The sequence below is a fragment of the Augochlora pura genome, chromosome 8 (assembly GCF_028453695.1).
Source record: "Augochlora pura isolate Apur16 chromosome 8, APUR_v2.2.1, whole genome shotgun sequence".
NCBI lineage: Eukaryota > Metazoa > Arthropoda > Insecta > Hymenoptera > Halictidae > Augochlora > Augochlora pura.
In genome coordinates, this window is record NC_135779.1 from 602,287 (window position 1) to 625,528 (window position 23,242).

At 42.6% G+C, this 23,242-nt stretch overlaps 2 protein-coding genes across 15 annotated transcripts in view; one reads left to right on the plus strand and one right to left on the minus strand.

Annotated features, from left to right (window-relative positions):
* On the plus strand, positions 1-1,230 carry LOC144474574 (uncharacterized). 4 transcript variants are annotated; one of them, XM_078189581.1, is made up of 4 exons: positions 53-136; positions 469-555; positions 625-737; positions 909-1,230. In XM_078189581.1, exons 3-4 carry the CDS (start codon positions 632-634, stop codon positions 1,073-1,075), a joined length of 273 nt encoding a protein of 90 aa, XP_078045707.1. In that variant the 5' UTR covers positions 53-136; positions 469-555; positions 625-631; the 3' UTR covers positions 1,076-1,230. The 4 variants fall into 4 exon arrangements, with proteins under 4 accessions (XP_078045706.1, XP_078045707.1, XP_078045708.1 ...); XM_078189582.1 differs by lacking the exon at positions 53-136 and adding an exon at positions 145-314; XM_078189580.1 differs by lacking the exon at positions 469-555 and having other exon boundaries at positions 1-136.
* The window catches only part of Myo61f (unconventional myosin 61F), a 26,351-nt gene continuing 4,326 nt past the window's right edge, over positions 1,218-23,242 (minus strand). For 2 of the 11 annotated variants that reach the window (XM_078189550.1, XM_078189541.1), the window contains exons 2-20: positions 7,247-7,466; positions 6,510-6,625; positions 6,346-6,416; positions 5,895-6,103; positions 5,590-5,772; positions 5,321-5,527; positions 4,752-5,014; positions 4,513-4,682; positions 4,280-4,434; positions 4,077-4,205; positions 3,842-3,995; positions 3,534-3,765; positions 3,230-3,460; positions 2,998-3,157; positions 2,683-2,928; positions 2,397-2,612; positions 2,217-2,317; positions 2,013-2,149; positions 1,218-1,914 (exon numbers count right to left, since the gene is read on the minus strand). In XM_078189550.1, the coding sequence (XP_078045676.1) occupies positions 2,023-2,149; positions 2,217-2,317; positions 2,397-2,612; positions 2,683-2,928; positions 2,998-3,157; positions 3,230-3,460; positions 3,534-3,765; positions 3,842-3,995; positions 4,077-4,205; positions 4,280-4,434; positions 4,513-4,682; positions 4,752-5,014; positions 5,321-5,527; positions 5,590-5,772; positions 5,895-6,103; positions 6,346-6,416; positions 6,510-6,625; positions 7,247-7,372 (3,096 nt within the window). In that variant the 5' untranslated portion in view covers positions 7,373-7,466 and the 3' untranslated portion in view covers positions 1,218-1,914; positions 2,013-2,022. Of the gene's footprint in view, positions 1,974-2,012; positions 2,150-2,216; positions 2,318-2,396; positions 2,613-2,682; positions 2,929-2,997; positions 3,158-3,229; positions 3,461-3,533; positions 3,766-3,841; positions 3,996-4,076; positions 4,206-4,279; positions 4,435-4,512; positions 4,683-4,751; positions 5,015-5,320; positions 5,528-5,589; positions 5,773-5,894; positions 6,104-6,345; positions 6,417-6,509; positions 6,626-7,246; positions 7,467-8,993; positions 13,131-13,797; positions 14,200-14,344; positions 14,512-14,593; positions 15,190-23,242 lie in introns of those variants that run through there. The other 9 variants (XM_078189545.1, XM_078189548.1, XM_078189546.1 and 6 more) reach the window with 9 other exon arrangements.

Below are 23,242 nucleotides of genomic sequence, written 5' to 3' on the forward strand. Positions count from 1 at the left end.
TTTTTGATTGGTCTATACGTCTCTAGTCTCTAAAGAAAAATGAATTATTAATTAGCTAGCACAGTAACCAACAGTAACGAAGAGAAGCTATCAAGTGCTCTCGAGTGATACGCACTTTTGTAATACTAAACGTTTGGTAGGTTGTATAGTGTTCGTAATCTCCATTTAAGCATTGATAATTAATAATTTATAAAGTATTAACTGCAAACTTTCGCATATCCAATTCGGAGAGCTATTTTCATATTAAAAATCGATGATTGTTAATTAACAACTCCAACGAGGGTAAAAATGAAAGAGATCTAATTGCTATAAAGGTATTTGGTTATAGTTTTTTGGATATTTCTGTACAGATTTTGCTTATTACGAAAACATTTCTTTCACATTTATAAATAGATTGCTTTTATGCTTTATGTCGCGTCCCTTTGTTCGTCACGCAATAAACATAAATACATTCGATTCTGTGTATAGGGCACCTTCGAAAATCCCAGTAAAAGTCACGTGGTTTTGTTTTTACGGTATCTCCGCTTATGTTCTGTGTACGAAGCGTAGGACAAGGTTAGATTGTATACGCCAATACGTGCACGCACGTGTTCTGTTTTGTTACTGAAATAATATTGTTAATAGTTTGGAAATGGCTCAAGGGAAGATAAAAGTGAAGTCCAAGCTGCCTGCTTCGACGAAGGGAAAAGCCAAGGAGAAAACCAAGAAGAAAGGGCCGGCTGTTCAACGCAGAAATAGTAATTGATTTACGTTGCTGTATTTTATATTAACAATTATTCTCGAACATTGCTAGTAAGCAATCTGTAAAGCATTTTATTACGTAGTTGATGCAACAAACGAAATCGTAATGAGAATAAATTCGACACGAGGCACGTGGCGAATTTTACTGTATGTAATCTGTTTTATAGATGCACCAATTCAGCCAAAGAAGAAGAAGCTGGAGGATGCACACAAGTTGAAGCAGATGATTACCAGAACAGTCAATAAGGCAATGGAAAATGAACTGCGAGAGAAAGCTCTGGATGGGAAAAAGTCCCTTACAAAAAAGGAGCCTGCTGCTAAGCGCAAAAAATAACTGAACACTTTGTTTGTACTTTAATGTTAAGGAAGTGTTTCTTTCTTTCTTTGTTTCGGAGTATTAATAATAGATAAGATTAAGGTATCTGTACATAAAGTTTTGTATCATATGTACAAAGAAAAATAAAGGATATCTTACATTTTACAATTAAATCATCTTTCTTTATTTTAAATAAATATTACTATTAAATAGAAGCAATAATATAAAAATTAAGAAACCAAATGTTTTACTGTATTTTCGCAGAAGGGTAATGCTGTTTTTTTTTTGGAAATATTTTACACAAATAATAGACAGTTAAAGCAAGACTCATATTCAAAATTGACTTCTAGAATAAGGACATGTAACTCAAAAAGAGATTAATAAAATCCACTCATTCTTTTCTTTACAACTGAAGGGTTATTAGTTTAATTCTATGTTGTCAATATTCCATAAGATAATTCTGAACATAAAATATTATTGATGGCACAGTGACTTATACAATATAAATATAGAAAAAGGGAAATATTTCTTTCTTCTTTCAATGCACCTGGAAGATTTCTGGTAATAAATTATTTTCTTGTGCGATTAGCTGACGATTGTTCATAGAAGGCACTGACTTTTCACTGTTAAGTGATCCATGCTACTTGCAAAAACGATCCATTTTGCAGGCAATTCGCTAATTACAAAAATAAACATTATCTCACAAAGTATTTTACAAACTGACATTGTTTAACAAGGTACAAAACGGCGAGTGTTGTTTAATAAATTTACTAAATTTCAATATATTATCTCTTCTTAACGATCTTTCGTTCTAGATCACAAGCCTGCCCGTAACTTTCCATGCTGAACACATCCTTCTAAGTACATAATAATTTTTTCGTTTTAAAATTTCATCGAGATATTATGGAGATGCCACCTAGAATATTACACATAAATACAAGTCGAGAATCGTTACCTCAATTATTTCATGCGGCATAGTTTGTATTTACCACCAGCAAGTGTCCACTTTGCCTATTTTTACTGATGGCTGGTGTTGTACCCGTTCTGAATTCGATTACACCTTCTTTACCGCTGACTAGTTTATGTGAAACCCTAAAATACAATATAAACCATTAATCCGCTTCTTCTGGTTCAACAAAAATCATTTTTTTGTACTCACGATTCGGTGTGAACTATTTTAAGGATATTTCGATTGTTGGTGATATCAATTGCTTTCGTTAATGCTTCTATTATGTATGGTACTTCCAATATTAAATCTCCCTGTTGCAAACAAGAAAAAGGTAATAAAATTCTAAAACATCGTAGCATAATTTTTATAACGAACACATTAACAACATACTTTGTCTTTTTTCAGTTCGGGCGGTATCCTGACGATCAACAGATTATCTGATTCTCCAGTCACCACCAATTCTTCTATGGACTTGTAAGGTAGTCTGTGTTTAAGTTTAAACGTTTTTAATGTGTCCAGAATGTACACTGCATTTTCTGTTAAAATTAGAACCCTTTCGCGGGGCTTGTATCCATGCCGATCATATTTAATAACGGGAGTAGCATACTAAAAAGAGAAACATATAATACCTATCACCGTTATTTTTAAAGTAATGAGAAATAAAAAAATATTTTACTTTTATAGTTTCATCTCTAGGAAGAATATTATTAGTGAAACTCTGTCTCAGCGCTTTGTATTCTGCGCCAAGCCGATCGTTTTGAAATTTTGGCCCTAAACTCTTAGCATATGATTTTTTCTTCTCCTTAAACAGAGACTCTGCTAAAATTTTCAATTCGAACTGTTCTTTTTCTTCCTTGGACAAGGCCAGCCTGTATTTGCGTGCTCTCCATCTTTTGTGAATGACGCGAAGGCGTTCAGAGGCCTAAAACATTTAATATTAGATTTACGTAAGAAGTACATACGTATATTAGATATGATAGATTGGACTTACTTCTCGACAAGAATAAGGACATGGCGGCCATGAATTATTCAAAACGCCAACTGGGAGTGTTTTAGAGAGCTTGATCAACCATTGCGACTTTGCCAATTCAATAAATGCCATATTGATTTCAGTCGGTGGTCCGTTCCGCGTAATAAATCCTTCGATAAACCTGCACAAATTATTTAATAACATTATCATTTATTAAAATATCTTTGAGATACCTAAAGTTAATTGACAGTACCTTCGAATGGTGATAACTGCTTTTCGTCTTTTGTCAGCCTCCCGTATCGCCAACCATCTTCGAATATTTTTTTGCACAATGATAGATGCCTTCTTCATCCTCAAAAACCTTCGTCTAGCTAATATACATCTCCATTTACTTTGAATAATAGCAGCTATATCGTGTTTCTTCATTTGGAAGGCATCTTCTGTGTCGAATAATGTCTTCGGGAATCGTATGAACAATTTCGTGCTGCACGAAAGGAAAAATATATTTAGTCATGGCATAAGCAAATGTGCAGTAAGTACGTAAGGATTATACTCACTTGCCCATCCTATATTCCTCACTTTCAAACCCAAGAGAACACACGAGAATCTGTACACCATCTTTGGCTGATCCATGATAATTTGGCCAAGTTTGTGGACAAAGGGACTTGTAACGTTGTAAGAATTGTTCGTATGGTCTCCTATAGGCAAAACCAGCTCGCCGAACTCGTAAATTCTCCATAAGACCTAGATACTTCACTTGATGCAGTACAATCTTATCATTAAATTGATCTGCAATCAAAATCTCCCTTGTAAGAAAGAAGAAACATTCTGCAATCACGACAAACGTTATAGTGAATGATCTTACGCGACATTTTGTAGTCATTAGGCTTGATGCAACGGATATAGGATGGCTCCTTGCCCATGAGGATCTCCATGAGGTTGTTTAAACTGTTCTTGAACTGTGTAATAGCCGTCTCTGGTCTCTTTTTACTGGTCAAGTCTTTGACGTCAAACACTCTCTGCAAAATATGCAGTTTTTTTTATTAAGAAAATTAAATAAACTCCTTTTTTTCTCGTAGAGAAACGAAGCCTCATAATACCTTGTTAATTGAATTCGTTGTATTCGACATTACTTCACGCAAATCTCTGAACAATAGGTCATTATTTTTTTCAAGGAATCCTCGGACATTGTACGTCACATCGCCAGCGTAATGTACTAATCTGAATTCCTGTAATCCATAATTACATATAAACGACAGAAAAACATTTAAAAATTGAACAGTGAATTAGATGAGAATATTACATCTCGCCCCATAAGTTTCTGCGTCTGCAAGTCTGCTTTCATGTGGCTTATGTAGTGAGGATGATTGTTCAGATTGACATTCAGCTTCTCCAGAAAGCTTAGGTCAGTTGGGTCACCGGGGCGTAGGCACTCCTCGTCCATTAATGATATTATACCTAAAATATATCGACGTCAAAATTAATTATAACGAACAAATCATTTTCCACGTGTCTCAATCAAATTTGTTATACCACCTTTATGCTTTTCCTCGATCAGATCACAAATAACTTTGTTGTTGAAATATTGAATATTCTCCCAGGTGATTCCCTCCCTCAAGTATTCCTCCTGCTCGGATTTCAGTGTCAGTTGAATGAACAACTGTTGCAACTTCTCGTTACAATAATTTATACAGAACTGCTCGAAGCTGTTAGGACAATGTCGCTAATGAGCTGTCGTTCAACGGGTTTTGTAATCCTGTTACGGGAACGCATACCTGTTCTTTTGGAAGATTTCAAACCCATATATATCCAGGATTCCTATGACCATCTTGCGCGGAGGATCACGGACCGGTTGCAGTGATTTATTCAACCTGGTCACGAGCCACGTGAACAGTCTGTCGTATACGGCTTTGGCCAGTGCATCGCGTGCATAAATTGCCAGCTCCCTGTTCAACGGAGATACGACCACGTCGCCGCGGGCGTCTATTGTGCGGTTTGTAAATGCATCCGCTAATTGTTTCACGTCGCATCCCAGTAACTGCGAATCAATTTGACTTGTGTCGAGCAAAGGTCTGCTTTTACCAAGGCCACTTTCCCCATACGAAATTCAGAGCAGACTTCAATGGCTCTTGCTGTCTGGACGGCGTACCGTTGCCCGCTGTCAGCAAGAACCACTGAAGCTAATTACTCAAGGGGGATTTTCCTTTTAAAGAATAAAGAGACTGTTCCTACGAAGTGGCTTACAGAATAGTCGATTCGAATTAAAAGTTTAGAAAGTGGGTCGAACATTTTATGGTGAAAAAAAGGGACGATCTATGTCCTTTCGGCTAAAGAAGAAGCTTACAGTGGCAACAGCCTCCACCGAGCCAGGTTTCAAAATTTGAGCGATTCCATCTTCTTCCGTGAAACCAACGTTTCCCATGTGCAATACAGAGGCGACTATGGCGAATAGATCATCCTGTTCCTGTTGGTTCATCTCCATGGTCTTCATAGCATTAATCACCTCCTTGTACTGACTGCCATCGTCGATACTATCCACGGTACCCTTTGTCTAAAAATGAATCGACATTCAAATAACTGTACAGACAAAATCTGATTCACGTAGAAACATACTCCGTTGGAGAGATAATAGTAAGTGTCCAAGTTTCTTTTGAGGAATAGCTTCCTCAGAGTCTCGTCGCCAGCTCCAGCCAGTAATTGATAGAAAATGTGGAAGTTCCTCTCCCCAGTAAACTGATGCACCACTCGCGATTTCTCTAGCAGGTAATTCAAAATATTTCCGCCAATCGGGTCTCCCTGTGAAGAAACATAATTATATAGATGGTTTGCTTTCCTCGGTCCGGTTGGTAGTGTCTCGGATCGGTTATGCGAGAACAGATAAAGAGACATTAACAAATAAAATGTTCGGCCGTTTGTACCTGGAAATTAAATTGGATATCCATGTACTTGCCGAAACGGGACGAATTATCATTGCGATTAGTTTTCGCGTTTCCGAACGCTTCGAGCACGGGATTGCTACCGATCAATTTATCGTTTACTTCCTCCACTTGCTTCTTGTGGCCCGTGGCCGCTGCGATAAATTCGAGGACCTTTTTCGAAGCTTCAGTCTTCCCGGAACCGGATTCGCCTACGCAGGTTGATCAATGTAAAATGCCATGTAAACTCTGGCATCAACGTCTTTGAATAATTTTACTATCTGGAGAATTACAGTATGGATTTCTTTGCACATAAGAATTAATATAACCTGCATTTATTACAACTAACAAAAGTTACTTGAGGACTTGTCCTAAATTATTTGAATTGTTATACTGTTTTTAATTGTCCATTTCAAGAAATATCGTCGAAGTAACAGGTATGTTTTCTCGGTACCTGAGATGAGAATACACTGGTCCAAATTCTCCTTTGACAGAGACTGATACGCAGTGTCTGCCAGCGCGAAACTGTAACAAAAATAATTAAAATATATAATTAAAATAATTGAAAATATAAATTAACAAAATACTGTTTTTAAAAGATCCTGATCGATGGCTTACACGTGTGGAGGTGCTTCGAAGAAATTCCGACCGTGATAGTACTGGATCGTTGCTGGATCATAAATCGGCAACTTCTTGTAAGGATTCACGGAAACGAGTACTTGACCGATGTACGTCTGGAAAAAGATCGAACAATCGAGTGTTGATAAACATTCTGATATAAATGAAAAGCGAGCCTCTTCGCGTCCACCGGACAGGCCGGCTTAATTCGTTAATAAAATTATCGACTGGCACTGCCGGAAACGCTGGTCTTAAGCTTGAACAATTAAATTATCACACTGTCGACCGACTGGCTGCGATACCGTTAGCGTAAATCAGTTACATTATCGTCTAAACGTTCTTGCAAACTCCGTTCAATTATTCTCTGTTATATCATATCGAATATATAATTAAATTTATGAAAATAGATGAAAACTCCGTTCAATTATTCTCTGTTATATCATATCGAATATATAATTAAATTTATATATTGATATATTAATATTTTAATTTAATTTGTATATTGATAAATTCATTTCTTTGTGCCAAACCGAGAGAACAGCCATGGTTTTTGCGAATACTGAAAAATGATGTGGGACTATAGTGAATGAAACGGTTGTGTTCTCCCAGACAAGATTCCTCGGGCCGACTTTATCGGGTTCGTTAGCGGAGGAAACGAGCGGAGCCAGATGTCGAAGACTCGGTTCCACGTAATTCGTTGAGGCAGCTGCGGGGAACGGCAATCACCGTTTACTCACGTAAATTAGATCTTCCTTGAACCGTTTCCGCAAATTATCGATGAACGCCGTCTCACTCTGAAAGTTTTCGAGAAGGACGAAGTCCTGGACGCCGACGCGGTCCCGCTCGTGCAGACCACGCTCCATCTTCTTGCGTACCTCGTGGTTGCTTTTGAGGACGTCCGGTCTCTTGCCGGAATCGCTCACTCCGCCCCCAGTGTCGGAGACCGCACGTTCGTCGCTGAAAAATCGAAAGAAATTCACAGGTCAGTCAATCGATTGGCAATTTGTAATTCTTATTGTTCTTCATTCAGGCACAGATTACGATAAGATTGTATAAAGACTAAACGAATTCAGTTTTTATAAGACAAAACAGTTCAATCAGCAGCAAAGTAGATGGATGATTAATTAATATCACAGTATTTCTGGTCGACCTGCAACACCATTTTTATTAAAATTATGTGCGTGGAGAGCTTCGTGCTTTCGTTCAGAACACGCAGATGCTCGTAGCAACGACGCCGAGCATCAGGCGTGCGAATAAATCGCGATCGAAGAAAGGGAAAGGGAGGCAGAGATAGCAGAAGAAGCTGTTGATTTTTGCGAGTCGGGTATCCGTGTCTCGGTTCGAATCCGCGTCGCGACCGCACGCGGAAAATCGACACCGATCGCGTGAAGCGCCGTCGAAGTTCACGGTGTCGGTTTCCTTTCCGGATAATGCTCGTAGACCGCGCTTTCTCGCGGATCGTGTGACCGGGCCGTGATTTTCGAGCTGCCATCGATAATAACACCATATTCGATAACAGTTTTCCCCGGCGGGAAGCAAAAGGAAAAAGAGGAGAAAGCAGACCGGCGGCCGGAAGCGGTGGGTCGCGGAACATCGATTTTTTTTCCGTCGAATGCTCGCAAGAGCGAAAATCTATAATTAACGAGGAGACAGTTGCACAAAGGATGCGTCTTATGTCATCGATTTCTCTGTTTCGCTTGAATCGACAACCTTGCGGTCTGCTCGTCATTTTCGAAGGTATATTTCGAGGTAAAATTACTTACTGCCATACTATTGTATCACAGGGACACTTGCTCCCATTGATCAAGTAAATCTTATTATTACAAATAGATTCGAGCAGGGTAAAACTTCGGTTTAATCGGTCGAATGATTATTGAAGTCTACGTAGGTTCGATCCAAACAGTAATTACGATTAGCTCGAGGAAGTTAGAAGGATTCATTAACTGAATTGTAGTCGGGTCTCGTATACATGTAATACTCAATCCCGGAACTCCAGTCGAAGAAATCGAAAAATGATCTCGGACAGAAGAATTTCTAGCAATAGATCTTCCTCGATTGCGGACGATAAAACGGTAGATTAGATATCGATAAATGGCGAATACTATGGGAATTTACTCGTATCGACGTCGAGTAAACTGACAAACTCGTTAAACAAACAGGAACGTTGGCAGAACTAGTTTCAGCGACGAATTGGACTGCGCCTCGACGGAGGGCTTCGGCTGTGCGACTGAGGTCGCTGGCTGCAGAATTTCAGGTAGAAAAGGGCCGAGGCAATTTTAAGGGACCGTTTCTACCCCTCCTGCAGTCGAGGGGGTTGTTTCGTGGGAAAATAAGCGCGGCGGATTGTGGCTTTGCTCGAACGACAGGATGCACTGTGCTTTATCCAGAAAATAATTCCACTCGGGCAATTCGATGACATACGATCGTCGAGCACGCGTAATCATTGGGCGCGTTCGTTCGGCAACGCGTTCTGATCACACTCACCCCATGTTTCACCGATGTTCTTGCTCCCTGGACATCCAAAACGAACAATTAATATGACGAACGCGAGTTATCGTTATTTAGGGACACGAAACCGGCGGTGGTGCTCTCGCGACTGATGTTCGTTGATCTTCTCCGCGAAATCTAACGTCAGATCGCTAGATAAGATAACGGGTGTGCGCTACGTGGAAAACTGATCTCGATCGCGCTCGGCAAAATCGATGACGCTTTTACACAGGGAATTTCCCTACAAATAAAACCCTCTTGAATTTTCCTTCGTTAGTTCACGCGAAGATCCGCTGTCTAGTTATCATTATTTGCTACTCAATGGAAAATTGTTGGAAACGATCGTAAACGAAAAATGTTCGAAAAAAGGTTCGACGAACCGTAATTAGGTTCGTTAGAATTTGATAAATTGATAGCCGGATATCACCGAACGCGTGTGGACCACATCGGTCGCTATCAAAGAAACCTATTGTCTCAAGGAACAATAAAAACAATAGAAAAGCTGCAAATAAAGAAAAACGGCAGCTATCGCCACGAGTCCTGCACGGAGATAGTTTTATATCGGGTCGATTAGATTGCCGGCTGTTTGCGCGATGCGTTCTTCTCGAATCGAGAAGTGGCGATTGCGCAAGGATATCACGCCGATTCCCCGACGATTCTGTTACCAATTAATCCCCCCAATTTTTCCAACGAACCGCCAGTTAATTAACACGGACCCCGCGACCGACTCCTTTCCACGCGGTTGTACTCGCAACGATTATCTCCGTCTTCGACAAAATTCTTTCGCACTAGTCCCGACTATCAATTGGCTGATCCGACCGGTGATCTGCCGGATAAATTAGCAATTGCTCTGAATCGATAATCGCGCCAATCTCCGAGTCGAGAATCTTCGTTCTTATATCGCGAAGAACTCCATGTTGTTTTATCATCGCAACGTTATCCTATTGGACGGTTAATTAGGGATATAATTAATCGTTTACCGTATCCAACAACTACATTGTACATTTTTATGCAAATTTTGTTGAGATCATACATCGGGAGAAAGCGGACGCGAGGTGGAAACTGAATTTCTAAATTCTTCTACTCGCGAGGAACACGGTTCCGGTTCAAAACCCGATTGTTTCGAATCGATCGCGCTCCTCGCGTTAGAGTTGTCACGATCGCGACGCCAATCCGTGTCCAATGATGATTTTTGCGGAGACACCGTCGACAATTCAACAGCAAAAAAAACACGCCTTTACTCTTATCGGCGCCAGATTAACTGTTATCGAAATTATCGTCAGCTTTAATCGGGAACGTACTTCAATTAGTTCACTACATTCCCTATCGCGGTATTGTCGAGGGAACAATCCTGACATTGTTCCAGCGATAGCAACATATTTTTTCTTCTTTCACTGACAGACAGACAATTAATTGTACAGACGATCGGCTATCATAGAGGTATTATAATTACAATTTATCGAGCGTTATATAAGTCTTCGGCGATTTATTAGAGACAGATAAATTTAGCGTTGCGCAAACTGTTTTGAACGAAGTCATAGTAATTTTTAGCGACGCCTCAGTGTAAACGCGTCTTTAATTTGTGTATTCAATCGTTTCGATTCTCCGCAGACCGGTTAAAAGCGGGACAATTTTAACACTAAAATTACGGGACCCATCAATATCGCGGGTCTTAAACATTTAATTCACAATTATCGTATAAATTAAAGTCAATCGAATTATCGATGCTATAAAATCGAATTTACGAGGAATCATCCGACACGTCAATTTCTTTGAACGCGGCAAGTAAAATCGAATGCGGTGAAAATAAATTAAAAGAATCTCAGAACGCCTAATCCGCTCGAACTGTTAAAAAAACAACTTTCTATTTAAGTAGTTTCTAAATCTTGCACGAAGATCAGCGATCTATCTCTGATAAAAATCGCGCGAGATCGAAGATAAATGCACGTTTGTTTGTTAAGCGTGACACGAACTGATGAACAGATTGCCCGGTACAAAATAAAAATGCTCCCAGTCGATTGTGAGACAGAAATGAAATAAAAATATGTTTCTTCTTGCGATAATACCAGCGAGGCGAAAATAGTGCAACGTGTTCATAGTTTCGTCCTTCGTCCGTTTATTTCTGTCGTAAATGCACAAACGATCGCTGGACTGCGGATTTTATGTATTTATGGCAAAAATGGACAGGCGAAATCGAAACTACGAATGTCGGTATACCGATCTGAGCTTATAAAAATGATTACAGCAGCAAATAATATTGTGCTTGTCTCGTTCGTCTTCCAATCGATGCAGAACATTTTTATTTAGCATCAAAATCCGCGTGATACCGATCGCACTAACGGTGTTCTACACTTCGACGAACGATTCCAAACCAAAACAATAGGGTTCGGTCAGTTTCTCGAAAATCTTGTGCCCGTTCCAAATTCCGGCAACAAATTTCGCGGAAACGGTCCGCGGGATCCTGTTTTCACCGATTCGTACACAGAACTTTGATTTCTCTCGATCGACGTCACCCGAACGAACGATCACTCGAACGATCACCCGAGCTAAGACTGCGAGCTGCGGGAACGACTCAGCACCACTTCCGATTTCGGTCCCGAACGGCGTTCGGTTGCTCCTACACGACTGGCACCGACGATATCCGGAGGTTTTCGCGCCACACGTTCACCGGGGATCCGGAACGCGATTTTTTACACCGTGGACGAGAGGATGGATCGGTTGGCCGGCGACCGCCACTCAAGAATGACTTAACACTGTCCACCTTCGGTTTATCACGGGACTGTCTTCTCCCTACCTCCTCGACGCTACGCACCTTCATGCGAGACCTGATACCGACTCGGATATCCAGGTGAGCCTCCTTTTTAGCTCAACACCTGATCGCGGGGCTTTTCTGCATTTGTCGCGCGAAGCGCGGACTTTAACCCCCGTAGAAGCAAAAAGCGAAGCTCTCTGCCTCAAGCGTTTATATTTAAGTTCCGCTTCCTATTCTATTTTTTATCTTCCTTTCTTTTCCTTCTTCTTCTAGTTCATCTGTCCTTACGCGACTCATCCTGTTGATAAATAAAGTTAATATTAATATTCTTGTTCTTTTGTTATTATTGAGAATATTGTTGTTGCTATAAAACAATATACAGCAAATTCTCGCCAATTCCCCTTTCAGCTTGTAAACGAAAATGGACGATTTTGGAAAAGGTGACACGATTGTTCGAGTCTCGCGGCTCGTTTTTATACTTGTCAATTGTCAACATATATAAAAACGAGACGCCTGCTTCCCTTTCCCTTCCCAAGTTGTCAATTTTCGTTTACAAGCTGAAGGGTAATTGGGAAGAATCTCGCGCTAATCAGTGCAGGAATGTTTAACTTGACACACAGGAAGGTCGTTGGAATTTGATCCGAATTACGACAGTGATCGAATCGAGATTTGAAAATACCGATGTAAAATACCGCTGGAAAGGTGCGAAACGAATTTTTGCGAGATAATTTTCCACATGTTTTCCGATACTTCTTTAAATGCACGACGGTGGTTTTCTTAAGGAAAGATCGCGACGCGAAAATGCCAGTTTTAGGTATTGCAAGAGGTATTCGCGACACTAGGCGATTTCTATTTTCGGAATCGTTCGCCGATTCAAGAATGGGAAAATTTGCGCAAGACATCGCCGGTTCGGCACGGAAAACTCGATGACGTCTCGTTGGCATTCTCTGAATCGGCGATACGTAATCTAATCTCTGCAGTTTTTTTTTTCGCGGGCGAAAACGTGCGCGTAAGTGAACCGAGAGCGATCGGGAGTATTTTGTTTTTTATCGTTATCGCGGTCGACCTTCGTGTTTAAAGGGCCTCGCACGCAGGATGGCACGATCACAATCTTCAGGACGACGATCGATCATAATTGACGCTCTTTCTTCTAATCTCCGTGTAACCAAGTTACATCAAATAGTCTGGCTCCGTCAACGTGTTACCGCCCGATAGTCATACTAATGAATCGTTAGGCTCGTGGAATTATTTAACAAAATTTGCAGCGGCCGTTGGCGATTGCCATCGCGAAGCAACAAGTAGGCTTTTGCAGCGTAATTGCTCTGTTGCACTTGGAATTTTACTGCGTCTTTACTGCTAGTTGTGCGTCATTAATATTCCTCCTGTGATTAAATAAATCAATTATTATTATTATTATTATTATTATCACATTAGTAGGATATATGTTTGTTGACATTAGATGCGATCTATATTGAAATTTTCTCAATTCGATAGAACCGTAGTATTTCGATAAGAACTGGTGTAATTTATCAGCATTCATTAAAGCCTAAACTTCGACCGACGTGATTATTGGGCGTGGCGAACAAATCAGCACGGTTTCGCGATGCTTCCCCGAAAGAAGCCGTGAGAATAATTACAAAAATAGGTGGTTCCGTTTCCCACTTCGGCAAGAGGAGAGAGAGTACCATCCTAACAAAGCTAGGATCGCTCTTGCGTTTTTTTTTTTAGACAAGTTTACGAGCAGTCGCGCGTCTCGCTGCCTTCTTCATCAATAAGTCAGTCAACGCTGTGTATAATGAACGCTGTTAGAAGCAGCAGGCAAAAACAAACTGTGTACAGTACCGAAACGCGTTCGAATACGTTGCAAAAAGGTTTTTAAAAAGACGACCTATATTTTCTGCCACTCGTTGAGCGAGCACCCTTATGGCGAAAACTGTTTCTCGCGATTCTCACTGAACGATGGCCGAATGCGTGGGTGAACAGAAAAATTCGAGGAAATTTGCCTATCGAGCTATCGGATTTCTCGATCGTAGAGATCGTTTACAGTACCTTGGCCGCATGATCCTCGCTCCCGAAGCGACGACGTTCGCGCGACGTTGTTGTTCCGATTCGAAGGCCGACGGAATCGGTCCGAGTTAAAGAATAATAATGGTCATTTAAGTGCAATCGCGGCGAATGTCGCGGGAATACTGGGACAAACGTATGCCCCGGGATGGAGCACAGATGCAACAGGCCGCGTCGCGAATCGGTTCCGTGACCTCGTCGCGCGTTATCGACGAGAGGAGTCAATCGATGACCGTTCGTCGACACTTCAATCCTGCTTCTTCGAGGAAAAACAAATTCCACGGATCGAAACTGTCGCTCGGAAGCTCCGTCGACGGCCAATAGAACAACGACACCGACAAATCAGCAATCCGCGAATCGGCCGTCGAGTCCCCTCGTTCCTCGAACCTTCGCAAACAAATCAATTTCATGGTCATTTTTTGGTCTACCAGAACTATTATCCTGTCCACTTTAATCAACGAATTATACCATATTCAACATCTTATCTATGTTCAACTACGCTTGAGCAGAGAAGACGAAGATACGATATTACCTTTGCATATAGAGTATCGCCAGACTGCTCCAATATTTCATCGAAGGTACTTCTCTATGTTTAGAAATATAGAACAACTTATCGTCGTCATACTTGGCTCGTTCGTGTTTTATTTGTTCTAAATAGCTTGTAATCTTCTATCGATTTTTCCAATCATCCACTACATTCTTTCGAACAAAATGTAAAGCATATTGCTTAATATCGCAACGTTGTTATATGTATATTGAATAAATAAATGAATAAGTAAACCTTGTCGTTGGCAAAATTCGAGGAGATTCCGCCGGAACGGCAGGAACAATCGAACCGATTTTGGCCTGCGCACATTCCTCCGAACAAAATGACGTAACCTCCCTTGTTCTCTATTGTTCAAAGTGCACCAAGGTAATTGGACGACAGCGTTATCAACGACGAGCGTTATCTAGCTGCTCGCGTATGCGCGAAACGCAATCGCCGACCGATACTTTGCATTTAAAACGCCAGAGACCGCGGAGCGTGCGCGCGTTGCTTCTTTTCTGTTTTTCAGGGACGAGCTTGTTCAGATATTCCGGGGAACGTCGAAAGGGGAATGATTGACCGCGTCCAATCAATCCTTTCCTCGGGTCAACGACTCGGCCAACGAGGATCCGACACAATAACTCTATAAATCTTGGCGCGCTTTCCGCGAATCGGAAGTCGTAATGCTGTCGCTTCCACTGGTTTGGTCGGCGTGGAATGCCGCGAGGTTGCAATTTTTTTTTTGCTCGTCTCGCGGAAATCAGCCAATCCACCTGGAACGGAACGATCGACGGGACGGTTCCGCGAATTCTTTGAAACGTGGACGGATCGTTTGCTGGGAATGGGAATTCGCCCTTTCAAACGGCTAATACGGTCTTCCTGCGAAAGAAGGGACTATCATTATGATTTCTGCTTCAGTTTGCGATCATGTGAAATGTCTACAGTAATACCTCGATAAAACTGAACCAAATTTTCCTCGACCTATATTATTTGGTCAAGTCAAAATAACTTTCGTCCCTTTATCAGACATTTATTTTGTTTTCTTTGTCCCCGTGACTCATAGTGGGTAGATAGATTCTACCTAGCCGCGGCGGAAGTTATTTATGAGCCGATTTATCATCTTATACTATTGTATTAATAATTTATCGAAAATAAAAAGGAATTAAATTCGGATAATCAAAGCCCTACTGTATGTCGTCTTAACGGATTTGTGTTTGTTAAAATACGGACCAATGATTATTATTTTTGCTGGTTCGAAACGCTGCGAGACGTTCGAGAAGAGCGTTTGGCTGCTGACAAAATGGCCGTGGGAGAGAGAGAGAGAGAGAGAGAGAGAGAGAGAGAGAGAGGCGCGATGCTACGAAAGTGTTTGTACGATTGGATCGCGTATCTGGTTACTATATTTTATATTTTACAAAAGCAACGTTAAATAATTATGCTCTCTATCGTTTACCAAGCATTCCATAAGTTATAGATTCATAAATATCCGCAGTCCACTTATCAATATTATTTATTGTGGCGTAGCGAAAGTATCAATGCTAAATACGGCTTCAATTAAGACCCCACGGAATCGCTAGCCAACAAGCAATTGCAGATAACAGAAAATACATAATTAATATAAAACTACTATTTATAAACGAATGGCAAGTAATAAAATAATAATCAGAGCTATTATCTATTTTATCGATGAAAATATATTCCGCTTTTATCTTGATCTTCAACTTCGGCTAGGGTACAGCTAATCAATGAAAATGAGACTCCTTGAACTTCTTCCTTCCGTTCGGATCACACGGAGCTTCGAGCTCCAAAATATTTTGGCTCTGTATCAACATTTTCGGCGCGATTCAACCGCGGAAATCATTACATCACAGTGTTGGAAGAGCCCGGCAGACCGCGTCCGATGAGCAAATGCTTATTTTGGCGATAGAATTCTGAGATTCGTGACTCACTGCTGCAGACAGCAGCATTGTTTATTAGGAGCAGTTAACGTCCGGGGAACTGTTATCGTCGTCCGGCTCTCTGTCGTCTCCAATATACGTATCGAAGTCTTGCTTTATCGGTGAGGAGCAGGCTTGGAAGAGGTGGGAGATTGAAAAGAACGCGTCGCCGTAAATCATGCCGGGGCAGCCTTCGAAAATAGGTGGCGAGCGTTAATCAAGCCTCGCGGGGACGTCGAACAGTGATTTTAACGACTGGTCGCGGCGTCCCGTCCCATCTCGTCTTGGTGTATTTATATCATTCGGTTCGTGGCGAACCTTGGCCGCGAACCGAGCCATTTCCAATGTTCCACGGAACCCTTCCCGACGATGGATGTCGCGACCCTTGTTTACGACGCGCTCGTAAACCAACGCTATTTTAAAACAACGCTACCGTGATTCTCGGATTGATCGGCCTCGGGCCATTGCGGCCGACTTTTGGGACCAATCGGTTCCACTTCTAATCGGACTGTGTGTACAGATTCCTTTAGAATGCATCGTCTTGTTCGATGATCAATTTTTAAAGGAGTTGGGGATGAATCGTCCAAACAATTGTTCGTTGTCCTCGTTGTCAGACAATTCGCTGTTTTAATTCAATGAAGTCAGACGAACGAATGTTTCACTGTCTGATAAACCATAGCCTTTGGAAGCTTCTTATCGCAACCGCTTGAACGAAATTCCGTGGAACCTCTGAGCCGGTTCCGATTTTCATGCACGTCTTACAATAAGATTGATCGAAAGGAGGAGAGTCGAGTTTGCGGTACAATTACCGGGAACAAATTACCTCCAGGGCTCGAGGGAGAGTGACTCGTACGGATGACGCTCGATCTTCGAAGGATCGTCGATCGCGGCCGCGATCGGCGCTGGATCTCCGCGAAAAGGGGAATCGATCTGAGTCACTGTCTCGGTCGTGACCTCTTCTGCTCGATGACTAATTTTCTCGGTCGATCTTTTATGCGAAAAGCTCGCTAGCTCGTCCCGTCGAGCAAGACGGTTGGTGAACAATCGGTGTGAAGGCGGTTCTCATTGTCCGAGCGAGTCATGCGCGATGTCGTCATGCTCGCGTCGTCCGAGTTGTCGATGAACGAGCCAGACAGACATCTATCCGTCCAACTTCTCCTACGACGCTATTTTCATTTCGAAGCCAATTAATCGGACAGATCGCGGCCTCCGCGTTTCGTTTCTCAACTGCTTTAATGGGACTGCTCGATCGGTGACCGTTGCTCCCCAGCTTTCCACTGATAGAGACAATTAGCAACGGCTAAGCGATTGCTTAATTGCGGCTTCATTACGCAAACACCAGCATCCGTCGCGAGCTAGCGAAATGGAACGGCACCTGCGGGTAAATGGCCCCGTTTACGGCCGGTCTTATCACTGACCGCCTTTCCGTTTCGTAACAGCTGGCCAAACAGCGTCTCGCTTTTCGTTGTTCTCTGCTCGTTTGCTGATAATTGATGAACACAATTGATGAAAGTTACCAGTTTATGTCATAAATGGACTGCGGATTTCACGCGATTAAGGGAGAAACGAATGCAGCAAAGCCGACAGATACCGAAGTATACCAAACACCGCAGGTTTGCATAAAAAATCACAATCGAGGCAAATGGTAGGAATCGTCGCGAAAAAAGATTTGGTCCGTAAATTAAAATGCGAAGATGGCCGCGGCGACAACACGCGAGACCTCGAATTGCAAGACTTTCTAGATCTCGGCCAATTAGGAGCCGAAGGTAAAAGTCTTTCGATCCGTGAGCTCGTGTGAACCCGCGACGATTCGGTATCGCTTTCAACCCGCGTGTTCCCCGCTCGTCGCGAAACCAGGCCGCGGTTCAGACGCGCGGTTTTCTCTCATGCGAGGATCGCCGCCCTCTTCGTCCTCTTCGCCGCGATCCGATCGGCCGCGCACTTTCTAACGCGCGCGTAAACGAGCGGTTATCGGCGCGTTTTCTTTACGCGGCAATGAGGTCGCCGCGGCGTCATCCTCACCGGTAATGACTCAAACGAGAATGGCCCTCGGGCACACGCCGCGGAACTTCGACGTTCTTCGCGGCTTCGACGACGACCTCGTGCACGCTCCCGTCTCGCCGGGTGCTCCTCTCTGACCAGTAAGACGGTTGAAAGGATATTCGCAGAGTTCCCTGCAATAAACCAGAGCTGGAGAAAAATAGATTTTGGAAACAGTAAATGGACTATAAATATTTGTATCATCTCAATTACATACGAATTATTATTTTAAGGAAAGTTTAGTTGCCAAATTCTGTACTGCATGAGAAGATACAAATACTTTTATGAGATTGTACAGTGTCAATGAGTTCTCAATTATTTTGGAAGATTCCACAGCCCACGAATTACCATCATGCGGCCAACAGAGCAAACGTAGAGGTTCCATAAATTGTAGAAGCTACGATTCAACGTCAAAGTCGGAAAACAGCGGTTATGACCAGTTACCATGGGAAATCCGTGAAAATCGTGACCGTGGTTCCCCGTGGAGGAGCTCAACGGAGCAGTTATGCATCCTTTGCGGAACAGGATCGCGCCGGTTCGGATGAGTATAATAAAGAAATTACCCATTTCCGGAAACCGGTTGCCCTTTTGTCGGCTAGCCGGCTCGGCTAAAGGAAAGACGGGTTTTCACCGCGTCACGCGAAACCGTTCTCCCCTTCTTCATCCTCTTTTTCTTCTTTTCCCTTCCCTCTTTTCGCTCATGTATTCCTTTCCATGGTTCCCAGAGCCGACTACCTGCAAATCGGAGTACATAGTCCGACAGATACATAATTTTACGACTCCTGCATCGTTTGGATCTTCTAACTTTGTCGATTTTCACCGGAAACAGAAAAAAAGATCTCGCCGTAAAAAGAGGTGCAAGGCAAGTAACGTCGACTCCGTCCATTTTTGGAGTTCAATGTCGACGTCTTTCCACTCTTGAAACTGATAACTCACTTTACAGAGAGATCTCGATGGTTAGCGAGAAGTAACGACCTTCTAATGACCTTTTAGGACGCGATTTATGATCGAAATTAAGTAGAGCTACAGCCGCGCGCTTTCTTTCCTATTAAATTCTGCGGATAGAACCGTCTCTGGCTCTTTATTCATGGGGTTTGCCAACGAGCTGTCCGCCATCTTGTTCGGAGGTGGTTCGGCGTCTTTGAACGACCATAGAACTCCTGGGATCTTTCCGATAGCTTCGGACATCGTTAATAATCCTCCTCTGCCTCTGAATTCTAAAGCAATGGGTCTTCGAAGTGGACAGGCACTCCGAATGGTATCTTTCTTCTTACTCCTTTTGTCTTCATACTTTTCCGCCGTTCACAACTCCTCTGGCTTCTCTCACAAGCCAGTCTTCCTTTGAGAGTCAGCCTTCCACAGCCGTAAAAATAATTGATTATATAAATTGCTTAATTAGAGTCAACATTATAATAAAACAGTTCACTAAAATGCAAATTTTATGCACAGCATACTGCAACAGAATTAGCATTGCTGGGATGAACAAATGGCACCGCATAAACTGAAACGGAAATCACGCCAATGAACGTGATTTCGAATTCGCGATGGCGCGTGGCACGATCGAGCGGGCTTCCGGCCTCGTCCCATTTACCGGACCCGCGGTGCATGGCAAGCGTTGTTCTCCTTATCTCTTGATAAGAGGAAGGCACAAGCACCGTGGTTACAATGCCTGCGCGACACTTCCGGTACTCCGTTCCTTTTTCCTTTTCCTTTCCGTGGTCGGCTCCACAGTACTGTTATCCTGCGAACGTTTCGCGTGGCCGGGCAGACGCACGCAGCCGCGTCGACACGAAATCGTTTAAGACTTTCACGCTCGAAGAACAATCGGCGGGATCAGAGAACGGTAAAAGTCGGCGGGCACGAAGCTTAATTGTACGCGAACCGTTGTCCCCAATTATGTTTATTAATTAGCGTTCCTGTCCCCTCACCCGCTGCCATTTCGCGGATCCTGCGGGAAACTGATCTGATTCGATTTCCTCGCGACCCTATTCTCTCCTATCTTAATCCTCTCTCTTTTCTTCGAATATTCCGGATTCGTGTTGGTGAATTCCCGAACTAGATTGTGCGAGCAAGTACAAGTCAGTACAAGTCAGTTATTCAAGCAACGACGTCGTTATTACTTTCTGCTTTTCATCTGGAGAAACAATAAATAAATATATTGCATTTTTGCTTATAGCTTCGAGAAGAGTATTTGGCTTTCAAAAATTTTATAATCGTAGAAACTACAGGTAGGACTCTTACGTAGAATGATGCTGTACTCTCTCCCCATTTGTTGAGTGAGCAAGCAGTGGTTAGGTCGAGATCGTCGTCTTGTTTTGAGAGTAACTTCAACTTCGCGGAAAGACCGCGTCTGCTACTGAAGACAGAAATAATTAGCCGCAATTATGTAACGAGCTTATTGCTCAACTTGGCCGCAAACTAGGCGAGCATCTCAATTTTCCAGCAGTTTCGACGCGGCAGGGAAGTCAACGACTCTTGAGACGACGACCACGCGTTGCACGGTGCACGCTAGGTGTTCATTAAGAGTATTAGCTCGGTATTATACGGCGGACAACAGAGAACTTAATTGGATCTTTCACCACCCATTGATTAACATTTTCAGCATCGGCGGCACAAGTGTTTCTCTTTTTACACGCGCCCGTGGATTACATACTACCGAATTTAATCGTCCGTGGCGAACCTTTCGAGATTTAAAAATCTCTTATTCTTCGTGGTAACAGAATCGTACAGCCTCGCATGATTCAGAAGTTCGTTCCCTGAAGAATGAAATATTGGCAACAGCTGGAGTGACACGTACTTTTGCCATATTTATTCCTCTTTCGGTTCAACCTACCATTTCAATTCTAGGCCAAGCGATAATTAGGCTCTTCCTTGAGGTCCAATTAATACTAGGGCCATCTGTACACGACTCTAATGTACAGTGTCTTGGATTTATAAATAGATGTATAATTAATAAATTATGAAATAATTTGGCAACTAATAGGCAACAGCTTAACGAAAGTTCATAAATTCTGGTGCAAAGAGACAAACCGGAAGATTAATATTTTACATCAGAAACGAAAAAGTCCTGAAAACGCCGTTCCCGGTCAGCGGGTCAAGGCAACGCCGTACGATCCAATTAAGAGCAATCCTCGTGCGGAGGATTAATAATTCACGACGAAAACGGCATGGAAACGTGACCCGCGATGATGCAGAGACGATAGCGCGCGTACAACCCCGCCCAGAAGCCCGGTTCCGCAGGGTTAAATCGGCCATTTAATTCACAATGAACGTCGGAGATTTAAAAGCGTTTCGGGCGATAGAGCCGGTCGCGTGACCTTCCGTTTCTTCTCCGAATCTTCTCCGAAAAACCGGTTGGCTCTCTGATTCAGGCCGACCTTGAGTCCGTCGGCATCTCTCTCTCTCTCTTTCTTCTCGTCTGTGTTTCTTTCTCATCGGGCTCCCTGAAGTTCAGGGCTCTCAAGGTGTTCCGTCGTGCGAGCGTTAATAAGCTCCGTGCGAGGCCAAAGCGGAGGGAAGCGGGCGCGAGCGGGAACGACGGTAAAATCCACAGAGTGTGTGTAATAATAAATCGGAGAACTCTTCGAGGATGGCGCCTCCATAATGCTTTGGAGAGTGCATGCTGAACTGGACGAGATCCGAGTTGCGAGGTTCAGTGAAAACGATCGATTTCGATGATAGCTGGACTGCGAATTTTGTGTATGTTTAGCAACAATGGTGGATGTTTCGATCAATGGCGAGGAATTTAAAACTACCTGTAGATACTTATGCGAATCGTTCCAGGGATGAACTAAATTTTAGTTGGCTTCAGTAGCTTTTCAATAATGCGGATCATGTTTGTCGAATTTTCTCAACTAGCTCAACATAAAATCGTTCAAAGTTTTTTCTCTCTCTTGTCTCCAAATTGTTAAGAAATACTATGATTATTGCTGAAAAATAAGAATAAATTGTAATGAGTTTTGTAACAATAAATAAATGTAGAATCACTTTTAATTGAATCTGTAGCTGATAATTGCGATAATATATAACTCTGTCCCTTGTTTCTCGAAGCACCATGCTGGCCAGAGAAGCAGCGAAAACTTCACTCAGCTTCACTATAAAAAGGATGGAAAGAAACATGGGGCGTGGGGGTCGGGGTGGCAGGCCATCGAAATAAGCACCGATCTATTTTCGAGTGGCTTTCGTACGATGTGCTGTAGGAAAATCACCGGTCTCGGCGACATTTGAGTCGGTCAACCGCTAGAAAACGCCTGCGATCGACCGAAGAAGATCACTAATACGACTATCACTGATTCGCGTTGGTCGACTTACATCCCTCCAAAAAGTTCTCGAATTAAAAAAAATGTTTGCCTAAGCAAAAAAGTTTCGCGATATATTCATAACAGTCCCGGTGAATTAAAACGGGTATAACATTCAGAAGTCGCCATGAAACGCTCCAGTTTATCCTGAATCTGGTTACATGCGAAGTATGTAAAATGCTTAGCTCTGCAGCGAAACGCAAATCCTCTTTAGCGTAAATTGCCGAAGAAAATCATAATACGCCGTCACACTATCTTGACCTACAGTGCACGTACAGTCGCGGCAGCGTTTATGTTTATTAGATAAACGAGCCGCCGCGGATTAAAGTCTCACGAATATCTTGCCCGAGTGGCGATCAACGCGTCCGTTTCGGCGTTATTGACGTAATTTATTATTCCTAAAACATTCCTACGCTGTCTACGCCTGCGATACACCTCCCATTATCCTCGAACATTTCGCCAGCAGTTGAGTACATTCAGTTTTACGAGTGATAAAAGCCAGACCGATACGATTTTATTCGGGGCATTACGGTTTTATGATGGAACAATGGAAAGCTTCGGTGTCATTCGTGCATGCCTCCGCCGGTAACACGATCTTAGGGAACGAAATATTAGGTTGGTGCATATGA

What these genes read in the sequence shown, in the direction of transcription:
- LOC144474574 (XM_078189580.1), top strand. Translation starts at nt 632, where the DNA reads ATGGCTCAAGGGAAGATAAAAGTGAAGTCCAAGCTGCCTGCTTCGACG. An exon ending in GGCTGTTCAACGCAGAAATA is followed by an intron (nt 738 to 908) that starts GTAATTGATTTA and finishes TCTGTTTTATAG; the next exon opens with ATGCACCAATTCAGCCAAAG.